Below are 13,493 nucleotides of genomic sequence, written 5' to 3' on the forward strand. Positions count from 1 at the left end.
CTTGTCTCCAAACCTCCAAAATCAAGATCACAGACAATATTCACTCTATTTTTTAAAGTGCAACATCAATGCATTTTGGCTCTCCCCTCAACTTTAAATATCATGACTGTGCATTTGAAAAACAGAAATAAAAAAGAGCTGTTACTGCTGTTACTTCTCTGTGCTACATAATCTACAACAAAGAGAGAGCAAAACAAAGATTAAGAGAGAAAAGAGCCTGGGAAGGAAGAGTAAGGCATCAAAAAACATGAAACTGATTTCAAAAAGGAGCTTCTCCTATCATGGGCGACCTTGTAAAATAACTTTGTACTGCTCCAGATTGTATTTTTTTTTGATGATTTCAGATCAAACCTACCCCATTCACGAGTAAAATCATTCTTTCTTCCCATAAGTGCTGTCCTCAAAACTACTTGGATCTAGGAGGTCAAACAGAATTTTACTTATTGCTGACAAAATAGATTAATTAAGGATTTTCAAAGCAGCCTAATTCTTCTTGATAGGCAATTGAATTTGCATACTTAACTCCCTTAGGCTTTTTTCAGACATTTCAGTCCAAGAATTTTATGATTAACTGGAGGTTTGGGGCAGTGAGCTATAGGTATGTTAAAGGAGATCTGCGTTTCAGGAACTGCTAGGCATCCATGTTCACAGCAGCTGAACTCCTGGGCAGAGCTCTGCATTTGGGAACATTGCTAATTGCTCCGCAGCCAAACAAGACCAGGATCCTGCTGCAACACTGCGTTGCTCCAGCAAAAATAAGGTAAAATCCCTGACTTTTGCCACTGGTCTGACTCTATTGTTAAGGAAGCCAATGGAATCATTTATGGGGTAAAAGGCATAGGAGGGCAGAATGTACCTCTAACCCAAAACCCAGAGTTTCAACACAAATCTCTTGAGGAAGAAGTTGCAAGCTGCTGGAGGCAGGGAGAACAAGCACAAACCAAATAAACTATTCAAAGGTTTATTGGACCAAACAAAGGCAATTTTTACAGATTCAAGCCACTAGAATTACAGTCCTTTGTATAAGAGCCACCATCAGATACAAAACAAACAAACATAAACAAAAGTAAAAAATACCCAGCCAGCCATTTGAGTTGAAGAAATAGTTTGACTCGCTGCCACTAGCAAAAATCTGGACTCAACTATAGACTTTGCTCGATGTACATATTGCCATGTAACTTAAACACAATGTATATAAGGCATTCTTTGCATAGTTGGGTGCTTGGGACACAGAGTCAGCCAGCCAGCACCGAGGGGAGACAGCGGCTGTACCAGCTGGATGTTGAAGCAGAGGGTCCAGGTGTGCCTAAATTCATATACAAACCACTGAATACGCTTGCAGTTGTCGGCTGGAAAGGGGCAGCCCAGCCTCTTCTAAAGCTGAAGCCTCCTGCTGTTCCTTAAATAAGCCCTTTTATGAAGAGTTTGCCAACCCCAGGCGCTGGAAAGGACAACTGTGTACAAGGTTTCAAGTATTGTCTGCATAGGAATTAAAAAGGGGAACAAAAAAAGCAGCCTGTTGGGTTTCTGATATGTTTGCAGCGTTAGCCAAGAGGCAGTTGTCCTGCAGTGAGAGAGAAACTTCGAAGGACACATCCCCACCCAGCCTAGTGTTTCTACAACATTGTTAGAGGACACGGGCCCTCTTCTCACTCTCGCAAACCAGCTGGGTTTGATTTGAAACCTGCTATGTCTGAAGCAGGTTACACGCCCAGCCGAATTCATCTTCTATATATGACAGAGCTGAGGAGCAATGCTGAGCTCTGGCTCCAGTGGACAAGCCACTGGGCTAGCAAGAGAAGAGGGCACTGGAACAGCAAGCAGGCAGAGGAATGGGGAGGGTGTCTCTTCCAGGACCCCTACAATCTCATCCTGAGCCAGAGGGAACCCCTGATGCCGTAGCTACCTCCTTGGGTCTCTCCTCTTGGGAACCGGAGTAGGGAAAAGTGAGAATCCAGATATCAACAGCAGCCAAAGTGTGGTCTCCTAAACCTCCACCACAAGCAGAACAGCTAAACTATCAATCTTTGTCACTTCTCAAGTCATTCTGTCTACCTACAGAATCAGCTCTCTGCTAAAATAACTACAGAAGCACGATTTGAGTCAGTCCAGTTACCACCTGCCATCCCTCGCTTGGACCCCACTTCATCCCTCCACCCCTCAGAATAAAGCAGCGTTGTACATTTGAAATCATAGGAAGTTCCCACCCCGCAGCAATAAAGAGGAGTTTGGCCCCCGGAAGAAACAACTTGATAGTCTGGTATAAGGTCCAGGCTGGTCTGGGAGAAGAGCTACAGTTTGCCCACCTCAATAAAGGAACAACACAGATTTCATGGCAGGCCTAATACATGGTAATGAACAAAACTAACAGACTCGCTGCGTATTTAGTGTCCAATTTGGGATCTGTTTGGGGGAGAGGGAGGAAGGTTCATCTCCTAGGACATCCCAGTCCCCCAAACACAACTCAAGTCACTGCTTGGGCCCAGCCCCAGTCCATGGAGCCACACAACAGGATCTCCTCAAACTTGACACCACAGGAGTTTTTGAAGAACTCAACTTCAGACCAAGAGGGGATCCCAAGTTTTGAGGGTTTATGGATTTCTCTTATGGGTGTGTTTGGTTGGTTTTGGTATTTCTCTCAAGCCTTTAAAGATGCCAAGGGATGCCTTTAGGAGGATGCTAGGGACAACTTCATATAGTCTTCATTTCTGCAAAGAGAAACAGGGAGAGAAGAGAAATCATTTCAGTCATTTCACCCCTCAGGTTGGTTCATTATTATTCACATAAACGAGCAGGGGGGAAACTCAGTGTGTGTGTGAGGGAAGGCAAGGCAACTTCCCACCTCAGGGCAGAACAAGCTGCTGTTTGCAAACCTCATGCCTCTAAGGAGGAGGCACTTTGCTTCATCAACTGCAGCAGGATAGTCGAAACTCAATCAGAGGTGTAAATCCTCTCGTCTGGAACCAAGTCTGTTACAACCCTTCTGACCTACTGATGAGAGCTGGAGAAGCCCAACTAATTGGAAGCCATCGTTAGCTCCAGGGGTTACTGCCTCACTGCCCTGTGCAGAGCCTCCCTGGGCTGCTGGCACCCTTGTCCAGCCCAGATTCCTCCTCCCACCTGCGGCCAGATGAGCCAGAAACGAGTACTGGTTTCACAGGGTAGTGTGCCTGAACAGGTCGATCTTTCTCAGTCTTCCTACGGATGTGTCTGTTCAAGGGAAGAAGGCAAAAAAACCCAGACTCCCTGCAGGCCACGGGGCTTCCTTTCTATGGGGAGCTCTCCCAATGTCCCAGGGAAGGAGGGTGAGACAATTAGATGTGTTTTATGGGTGGGGACATCCAGGCACTCCCTGAGGTCTTGCAGCATGTTGTTAGCAGAGCCAGGGCTAAAAAAAAATGTGGTCCCTTGTTCTCGGCTTGAACCTTTCAGACGCTCTGCCCTTAATGCCCCAGCATCTCTCATGGCCCACCATCCACAATGGGAAGCACCTGACAGTAGGCTGGGCAGCTGCCCATGGACACAGAGACCTGCACTAAGGCAGAGGGAAGCTACAACACACATTACCTGGGCACTTACGAACACGCACAGATGCAACCCAGCCTAATTCCTCCTGAATTCAATAGGGTTCACTGCCCATAACACCTGAACCCCATTTGGAAGTCCCCTGCTTCTGACAGCCACAGCATGAAGGCAAATTACAGCCTCATCTCTTCCTCAATCCTCTGCAAAAGGTTGCCTTCTCCAGCAGCCTCACAAGTGCAGCTGGCGACCCGGATCCTGGATGGGAGATACAGGCTGAAGCATCACGTGGGACCAGGGTTACTCAAGCAACGCTGCGGAGGCTCAGTGGCCGGCCCATTAGGACAAAGAAAGGAAATTCTCCGAAGTGGATAATCGCTCTGCAAGATTCGCAGCGCTGAGGATCGGATCATCCTGCTCAAGTCACGCAAGCATAATCAGATTTCACGCGTGAAGGCATAAGCTCGTTGCCACGGGGGCCCAGAAGGAGAGGTGCCCTCCAACATGCCGCAGTTGGAGTGGTGAGGGATAGAGGATGTCAGGGAGGGTGGATGGGGCTCAGTTGCAGCCCCTCACAGGGATACTCACCTCTAGGACAAGGCCAGGACGACAGCTGGTGTAGAAGATCTTAAACCAAGCATGAACTTAATGGAGGATGTCTGTCAGAGCCATAAATTCCCCATCTGCACAACAGGGATACCCCTTACTGCTCTTGCTGTAAGGGGGATTAGACTAAAGAGCATGAGACAGTCCATCACTGGGGACATCAGGGCCATATAACCCCCCAGGCTGAGCAGCTCTGACATTGCTGCCACGGAGCCTGAGAGCCTTAATTAGCCTGGGATGGAGGCGGAGAGCTTTGAGCCACTGCTTATTTTTGGCTCTTCCCTCCTTTCCATTTGCCTTGGACAATGAGATCAACCTGGTTGGCATACTTTCCCTTAGCAGCACATCAATCAAACCAGGTTAGAGTTGTCTTTTGCTGGAAGCCCATATCCTCTCTTCAGATAGAAATTATCCAAATATCTCTGCTCTGGCCCCAGCTGAAGGCCAAGTCAGTAAATCATATGATTTATCAGCTGGACATGGTTCTGTGCAAGAAACAACTGGAGAACGAGGAGCTCAGACAAGGGCAGGTCCTGGCTTATGTGGGAGGCTCAGGTACTGAAGGTCTCAAAAGACTATGCTTCTCCTGAAGCATGAAAACTGGATGTCCTTCTGGTGGCCTCAGAAGCATTCCCCTCGCTCCAGCTCAGCCATGACATCAGCACAAGGGCATAGGCTTCTTGCTTTTGAGAGCAGACAGCATCCCAGCACTGACAAATGGGGTGGGCTGGTGGCATTCCCACATGTGTTTATCCCTCATGCATGCAAATCCACAGCAGGAGGTCAGGAAATCCTGTAGCCCATCCATAGACTATAGCTTTCCAAAGATGTCCTGACCCACTCCAAGGAGCATCTTGCTGTAACCACCTCTGGCAATCGCTTGTGCCCTTTTCAGGAATAATTTCACCCAGCTGATTTTCTGAAGTGCGGACTATCCCCAGCTCCTTCCCCTGGCAGAGGGAGCAGGTGCTCAGCTTCTCGGGAACATCAGTCCTCTGGTCTGAAATCCTGGCAAGGAGGGCAGATAGCAATCTGGCTCCAAACTCTTTTCAATCCAGACAGGCTAGGATTGACTCTTGAGGACCGAGAGCAGTGAAGAAAGGCCCTGGGTGCTGGGCAGACCTGGCAATGGGTGGTCAAGCTCTCCCCACGTAGTTCCCTCCCCTCTCACTGCTGGGGATGGTCCCATCATCACTGCTTCCCATTTCTCTACCATTGGGGCAGCTCCCATCTCATTTCTGGTAGTGACCATAACCCAGTCTTGTCCAGGATTGGGGTATTGCAGGAAGAATATGAGGAATGACATACTAAATCTAAGCTTTCCTGATGGTCCCCAAAGTGTGGACCAGTTCCTTCAGCCAATAGGTAAAACATGGAGAGAGAGAGGACTTAAATGCAGAACATGGAGAGACAGTCAGTGCTTAGAAAAGAGTGGGACAGTGAGAGGTACCAAAGGGAGCTTCTATCAACACAAATCCGAAATTCCTCCAGTGGGACAGAAAAGGTAAAAGGTGCACATGACCTCAGGAAATACCTACTGCTCCTCAGGAACACCAGGAAAGTAGTTGAGGCTGCCAGAGCCTGTGCGACTAGGGAGCACAAGTCCCATCACATTTAGGATAGGGGCCGGTGAGGAGTCAGTGGGGTCAGGGACTGCGTCACACCCCAAGCGGACCTTGCCCACCGCTGTTTCGAGACAGAAGCTTCCCACGATTCCCAGCCACAGCAGCAACAGCCAAAAAGGCCAGAGCACAGCCAGGAAGGTGGCTCAAGCTCCTGGCCAGCTCAGCCAAGAGGCCACAATCACGTTGCAACACTCCTGACTCCCCCAGACAACGCCACAGCAGTGGGGAAACCCATGGATGGGCCAACCTGTGCTTTCCTCCATCGCTCAGTGTTTGTGCTCCAGCTCGCTGTCTACCAGTTTGCACCCAGTCTGGTGTGACACCCCGATTCCCCGCAGCCCTCAGTCTCCCCTGGCCACAGGGGAGCTGCAGGAGAGGCAGAGCCAGGCTCCCAGAGAGTTAGCAAATAGAGAACAGCAAGCTGCCCATGCCACACAGGATTAAGCAGAAGCAGATGAAGACAAGTTGTAAGCACTGGGTGAGGGAGACATGGAGAAACAGCCACAAGCTGGGACAATTCAGGACCTGAGCCAAAAGAAAAAAAAACAAGAGCTCAAAGCAGAGTCACTGTCTGGTCTGAAATCTTATCCCAGGGCAGGGTCAGAGATTCACACCCTGCAAAGGCTCCGGGGGAGCTTGCAAAAGTTTCCTCTCTAGGACAGGAGAGAAGGATACAGGGAAGGGGCTTCCTGGCCTCCCCTTCCCCTGGGTTTCCGAGGGAGGCATCCTGAGTTACTCAGTTTTTAAAGCTGCTGGGGACTCATGACTCAATCAGATGCTCTATAAATAGGGCCGGAACTCAACTCCACTGACATCTCGTAGGTCAGAGGACATTTTCCCTGGGGATATGGTGGAGGCAGGGAACAGCACTGGGCCACCAGGAGACTCCCTCCTCATACAAGCGGAGTCTGGCACCTACGGAAGGAGCATCGGAGCAGGAGGAGCTCAGCAGGGACCCCCAAACACACAGTGTCCCTTTCCTACAAGAGGTAGGCAGGAAGGAAACGTGCCTCATGCGCTGGGTGTTTTGCAGCTGAAAGCAGCCTTGCCCATGGTCGGTGCCACCCCTGTGGCTGGGGGGCGCATTGAAGCAGTGGCCAGCCTGACCTGGAGTCCCATGGCCCTAGGCTTTGCGGTCCCATGCTGCTGCTACTCCTCCCTCAGCCCAGGACGACTATCGTGCTGCAGAAGATGAAAAGCAAACAAATAATAAAAACCCAAAGAAAGCCCAAACTTACCAGCTTCCCTCATCCAAAAGAAGCACCATGCTGGACAGGACAGGACAGCAAAGCCGCTGGGTTGGGGGTGAAGGTTAGCAGAAGAGAAGGGAGCAGAAAGAGGCCCAGATCCCATGCTATACAGAGGGGGGAGCAAGCAAGTGAGCCAGGGCTATGTGATGGCAATGCAGGGGGTGGACAGGGACAGATGCCGATGGAGAGCTCTCCTGAAATGCAATCTCCCCCAGCCCGGTCCACCCACTTATTTTTGGAGGGCCAGTAGTGGAGATGTTCAAAATAGGTCAAAAACATGGTCATTAAACCCCTGCAGCTGCTTCCTGCCCTCGTGTGCTCCAGAGCTGTCATCATGAGCATTGTCTCATTCAAAACTGAACTTCAGCACGGTTCCCCCTCAAGCCACAGCTGCATCCCCGCTTTGATCTGGGATGTCTGGCAGAGCAGGGAAACGTCTCTCCTTTCTGTCATTCCCTAGAGCCAGGGTCTCTCTGGGGCACCCTGCCTTGCTGAAACTCCAGGGTCCAAGCCCAGTTTTATTCAGTGCCTCATAACCAAGAGGTACTCTGAACTCAGCTGGGGAGGAGACAGATTTCCAGTGCTAAATTACCACCAAGAAAAGGACTGAGTGTGAGACTTACAGCCGTCCAATTCCCCTTGCATGAATTCCAGCTTGCAGTTGAGCCCTAGGGTTAAGTCTAGCCTGGATTCAAGCAGTGCCTCCTCAACCCATCCATGGCTGGCCAGGAGATGAGAGGATTGGAAGGCAGGAGGAGAATTTGCTCCTGGAATGGGTCACCTGGCTGTGGGAACTGAGCCCATTAGCCAAGGAAACTGGGAAGCCATCCCTACCTTCTCAGTCTTACAGAGGCTGGACTGTGGTCTGGGGAATCACCTGCTCCATCCATGAGTGCACCAGCAAACAGCAGAGCGTGTCTGAGCAGTTTGGTGGCATTCACTCAGACCCCGCTCAAGGGGTCTGCAAGGGTGCCCCAGCTGAGGTCCCATGGGGCAGCTTCTGGCTCTCCACCCCCACCTCTTCCTAAACCCCAAAACCAAGAGAGGAGAGAGAAGACAGACCTTTCCACAGACCGTCACATGGGATCTGCTTTTCTTTCTCCAGCCAACACACCTAGCAAAGAGTGGCAAGGACAGAGCGGAGACAGCTCAACCCCTTGGCATCACTGAGGTCAACCAAGACTTGGCTGGGACCTGCTCTGCCTCGTGGAAAGAGAGAACTGAAAGCAGAGACCCAAGGGAGTTGTTTCTCGTGATTGTTTTCTCTTTTACCTTGAGTGGAGCCTTGTTGCAGCTGTCAATGATCAATACAGTCCTGATCATACTCCTTTCTAACTGCAAAAAACTCCCACTAACCTCTTTCAACCTCAAGGGAGGTTTGAAAAGGAGCTGGCAGAGACCACTTCAATCCATCCATGCAACCTAGGTCCCGAAGGCAACACTGGGGAGCCCTTGCTCTTCCTTCCTCCTCTGCCAGGACAGCAACGCCTAACAGTCAGCCCTTGTGGGCTGTCTCTCATGCCTGCACAACTCAGCCCTGTCTGAACGGGGGCAAGCTGCACCGCTACAAGTCGTATTTCTCAGCCTGAACTACTGCTTTGCACCATGGCAGCTACAGTTGGCAATAGATGGCCAAAAGCCTCAGGTGCAGAAGAGGAGGAGTTGGGAAATACGCTGTGCTGGTTTGACTAAGGGCTGCATCCTTCCCCTGCACTCTTCCCCTTCCTGCCCAGACTATTTTTCTCCCCCAGGGGAGCAAACACTACGTGCTTCTTTTCTAGAAGTACTGGTGACCCACCAGGTGTGATCAAGCACAGCCACCACCAGAGCAGATGTATTTCCCAACTAGATTTACTGTCCTCCTCCCTCACTGAGAAGTCCCTCTAATTTTTAAGACTGAAGTAACCAGAAGCAGGAAGTTGCATCACTCAGTAAAGGTCACATTCCTTCCCCTTTTAGTTCAGATTTAGCACCAGTTTGAAGCCACAAGACTCAAGTGAATACTAGGCAAGACAACCGCAGCTTCTGGAGTGATGCAGGTTAGAGCAGAAGTGGGTTTTTGGTTAAATAACCCAATCTACTGCACGCCTGTCCTCTCCTGCCTGAAGTCCTATAGCTCTCCCTGGAAAAGGCAAGTAATTCTTTCAATGGCACCTCCAAAATCAGGGGTCCCCAAATTAAGACTTGTGGACTAGTGATCACCACAACACGTAGCCTCAAGGGCGTCTGGGGGACCCACTTACATTTTTGGGGGATGTTGCTTACAGGCTGCTTCATATGGGAACCTGTTGGTCCACGGGAAAACTGGAGGGCTGACAAGGCTAAAAGCAAAGACTAAGCCTGTCTCAGCTTTGGCAACACACCTTAGGACTAACTACCCACTCACTCAGCAGCCCTAATTTTCCAAATCAGGAAAAAGACGTGGTGGTGGGATGTCCAACTTCAGGCATCCAAGATGGAGGAGGTGAGCATCCAAACGTGAGAGCCCCCATTCCCCCCGGAGCACTCACGGAAAGCGAGATGGAGGCAGAGGGGAGCAGACTCATTAATCTGTTATGAGGAGGGAAGGGGGAGGGAGGTGGGGAGGGAGGTGGGACAGGCAGTCAACTGCAGCTCAGAAACAAGCCCTCCCCCAGAAAATGAGACCCAAAAGCAAAAAAACCCCAAAAACACCACATTAGCAGATGTTATCAGTGGTACCACTACTTCTAAGAAACAGCGTGTCCTTACCAAAAAGATTTGCAAGAATGTTTGTGGCCGAGGACCTAAGGTACTTGCTACAGAGATGTGAGATCAGAGGTCAGCTCAATCCTGCAACATAAAGGTGGCAAACCTGGGTCACAGCAGATCAGCAACACGGTCGGTGTGCGTGGAGCCGGGGAGAGGGATGGAACTGCCGAGGGAGAAGGATGCAGGACTGGGCTGAGCCGCTGCGCTCAGCTTGTCCGGGAGCTTACCTGGCAGCAGCCCTGCCCCCTTACACCACCTGCAAGGCCTGAAATGAAAAGCTGCTGATGCCACAGTGAAGAGTTGGAAGGGGGGAAGTAAGCCAGCAACAAAGCGAGACAAAAAAAATTCACAAAGCTGCCTTAAGGAAACAAACAACACAAATATAGAAGAAGAGAAAATAAAGGAGCAGTAGGAAAAACACATCTGCCAAAGGCCCTCAGAGTAGAAGGCTGCTGAGAGCCTCCAAGGGACCCCGATGTCCAGGCACTGTCTGTCAGTCCTAGGTGCACTGTCCTGCCCTGGGACTGCTCCAGACAGACATGATCAACGATGCCTGGGAGGTCCCACGTGCCCAGGAAAGGTCCACCAGCCCCCAGAGCCTGTTCTACAGCCCTGAGTACAAAACCCCCGTCCCACTGCTGTCCGTAGGCAATGTCCTCTCCGTGTCCCCAGACCCCCAGGTGACAGCAGGAGCATTTGTTGCCACAGATGAACCAGCCAAAGGCCTACAGGACTTGTGGCCATGAAAACCTCAGCAGTGTTTCCTCAGCTGGTTTGGATGGAGCTGCTGGTGCAAAGGGTTTGAATTTGCCTGCTGCAGGTAGATTTTTTTTTTTCCTCTCCAATCGGTGCTTAGCAGGATCCTGAAAAGCAATTCCCATTGAGCCCCGTGGGTTTCACTCACATTCACACAGTTCATTCCACCATCACCCTCCCCAAGTGAAAAATACAATGATGCTAACAGACCTGCTTAGGATTTTACAGGTTGGGGGCTCCAGGCATGATAAAGATATAACAAATGGAAGAAAGCAAACAACATTTTTCCTGATGCCACCAATGCCGAATCAACCCATTGCCAGAGGAAACTGGAGCTCATTTCTGTTGCTGACCCCAGAGCACAGAGTCCTTGCAGTTCTTTGCTCCTGGCAGTGCTACAAGGCAGGTGAAGCCCAAGATTTGAGGACAACTGGGAGCCCAGAAGCCAGGGGAAAAAGGGAAGGCATCTCTTGATGGGAAAATCGGGTTTGACATGGAGAGAACGGCTATGGGCTGCAGGCTCAGCCCATGAAGGCAGCCTGCACGGAGCCCTGTGCACCACCTGAGTCTCCCACAGCACCAGAGTGAGGACATGTCCGTGCCAGCCCTTGGGCAGGTCTCTGGATTTATGCTGCATACCACAGTGCCCTGCTCATGCCATGGAGAGAAAGCCTGGCCAGCCCAGCCACGAACAATGTGGAGATGTTGCCCAGAGGCCTCGAGGCCAGGCTTGTCAGCAGGATTATGCCTGACCCAGGGGCAATGTGCGATCCCTCCATCCTTGCCTTCCCTGCTGCGCTTAAGTTTCCACTTAGTCCATGTCAAGCCTTTATACCATGCCAGTTGTGGTGGTACCCAAACCACAGCATCCCAGGCAAGGGGTGACAAATTCCCCCAAATCATCCCAGGAGGTGAACACCAGTGGGTAGAGAATTGGGTCCCACAGCTCTTGGGACAGCAGCAGAGAGAAAAACATCTCCCAGGCTTGCCTTGAGCCACCACTGGGGAAATCGGTTCCCTGCACCTCACCCAAGAGGGAAGGGGTACAAGCTGCACACGTCTGCTAGGGAGCAGCCTGCCACAGAGCCTGCTTGTAGGGCAAAGCCCTTGGCTGCAGGGTTTGGTGGCTCTGGTTTAGCATGGGCTCTGGGTGCCCGTGGGCTGAAGGACTCCCTCCAACATGGGCAGAGACTTCACACTGACAGCACAGACTGGCTTTGGATAGGGCTTTGCAGCTCGAGGTGCAAGGTTGGGTTTGATTTCCCTTGTATAGGCTGGGAAATCTTAAGCTAGAAAGTTTGTTTTCACTAATGGGACAGGCTCTTCTTTTCTTCAGGCAGGGCTCAAGCCTAGGAGGAAACTTAAGCAAAAAGTGCGAGATGGACAATTCTCCTTCTCTACCAGGGCCATTACCTGGCAAATCCCCACCATCACTTACAGCTGAGGAGCCAGCCCTAGGTACAGGCATTCTCAGTCTCAGCCCCATCACAGCAAACTCTAAAACTCCACACTCACTCACTTTGCTCTGGTATTTCTGAGCTATGCCCATGTCCTTAGTTTGGGGGCCATCCACAGGGTAAAGGGAGGGGAAGTAACTGGAGATCAGGTCCTCAACGGATGTAAATCAACGTGGTACTAATGGGATCAGGGGAACTACACCAGCTTGCATCAGCTGGGAAATTTGATCTAAGCATCCAGAGAAGGCGCTTGAACAGCTCCAAGGGTATATAGGGCCACAGTGTCTTCATCTCCTAAATCAGTGTGACTTTATTTGTTCTCATGTCTTCCTGGGTGGGAGAGGTCTGGCCCATGGTGCAATGAGATGTTGAGCCCAAGGCTACCCAGGTAGTCTGGGGAGAGAGAGGTCTGAACACACCCAGCTTGCTTCAAGAGGATGCCAACCACGTGGCCTTGGGCAAGAAGAAAAAGGCAACTCCACTTACCTTTGTTCTTCCTCAAGTTCTTCTTTGGTCATCATTGACTTGTACTGGTTTCCCCTCAGCTTTCCAGGACTGTATTTAAAAGAGAATGTCTCATCTGCAGCTGGAGAGTGGGAGAGGGAGAGACAAAGAAGAGCAAGAGATTGTGTGAGCCAGAGACCTCCAGAGAGCAATGATCAACAGCAGTGGGCTCGTTCCCTTGAGCTTCTTGCTGACCCCTGCTCCCACACACGCACCCTAAATGCTATGGTCACCCCAAAAGATACTTCCAGAGTCAGCTCCAGTCTGAGCTGCTCCAGAAAGCCTGGGCAGTGTCGGGGAAGCTGTGTGGATTGTGGTGGAGAGCCAAGGTGTTGCTGGCCAGAGGACAGCAGGAGTCCCAGCTGCAGCTAGCACTGGAAACAGCGAAGACTACTGTGAGTGAGCAGCCCTGCTTGGAAGCAGATACAAGTAAATCCTACAGCACAGGAACCATATGCTATTGCTCTCTTTGGATTCAAAGCCTTGCAGGCCCATCTTGGCTTATCAAGACATGCTAATCCTGCCCTGATTAGCTCGCAGCATTTTCCGCTTCTCCTCTCCAGACTTGCATTCCTCCTCTCTCCCTCTCCTTGTTCAGGGGCCCTTTCCCATGCTTGGGGCTCACAGATGGTGCCACGAGCAGAGCTGTCTCAGGCCACGCAGCCCAGCAACTCTCCCGCAGCCCTTGACAAAGCTTGTGAAAAAAGGAGGTGTCACACTGCAAGTCCCAGGGCTGCAAACAGAGCTGGGCCAAGGCAGCCCCAGGAGCACCAACACAGCTGGGTCCAAGTCCCTCTGTCACCAGCCGACAGACCTGAAGAGGAAACTGAGGTCTCCTTCTCCGGGCCTGGGTGCTCTCCTGCCTGGCTCGCCAGCCTCAGCCCTGTGCTAATTAGAGCACTGAAGCTCACGGACTCTGAGCCAAAGCCGATCCTTTTCCAATCGGATTTTGTTCGAGCACTATTTGCTTTTAAAAACCTCGCCCCTGCTTTATCTTCCTACAGACAGGAGAAAACAACAGGAATGGAGGTCAATCCGAAGGG

At 51.0% G+C, this 13,493-nt stretch overlaps 1 protein-coding gene across 1 annotated transcript in view; it reads right to left on the bottom strand.

Annotated features, from left to right (window-relative positions):
* The window catches only part of MXRA7 (matrix-remodelling associated 7), a 40,131-nt gene that overhangs the window by 2,438 nt on the left and 24,200 nt on the right, over nucleotides 1–13,493 (bottom strand). The window contains exon 4 of the mRNA XM_009328912.1: nucleotides 12,433–12,532. Within this exon, the coding sequence (XP_009327187.1) occupies nucleotides 12,433–12,532 (100 nt within the window). The remainder of the gene's footprint in view (nucleotides 1–12,432; nucleotides 12,533–13,493) is intronic.

The sequence above is a fragment of the Pygoscelis adeliae genome, unplaced genomic scaffold, assembly GCF_000699105.1.
Source record: "Pygoscelis adeliae isolate BGI_AS28 unplaced genomic scaffold, ASM69910v1 Scaffold637, whole genome shotgun sequence".
In the NCBI taxonomy this organism is placed as follows: domain Eukaryota; kingdom Metazoa; phylum Chordata; class Aves; order Sphenisciformes; family Spheniscidae; genus Pygoscelis; species Pygoscelis adeliae.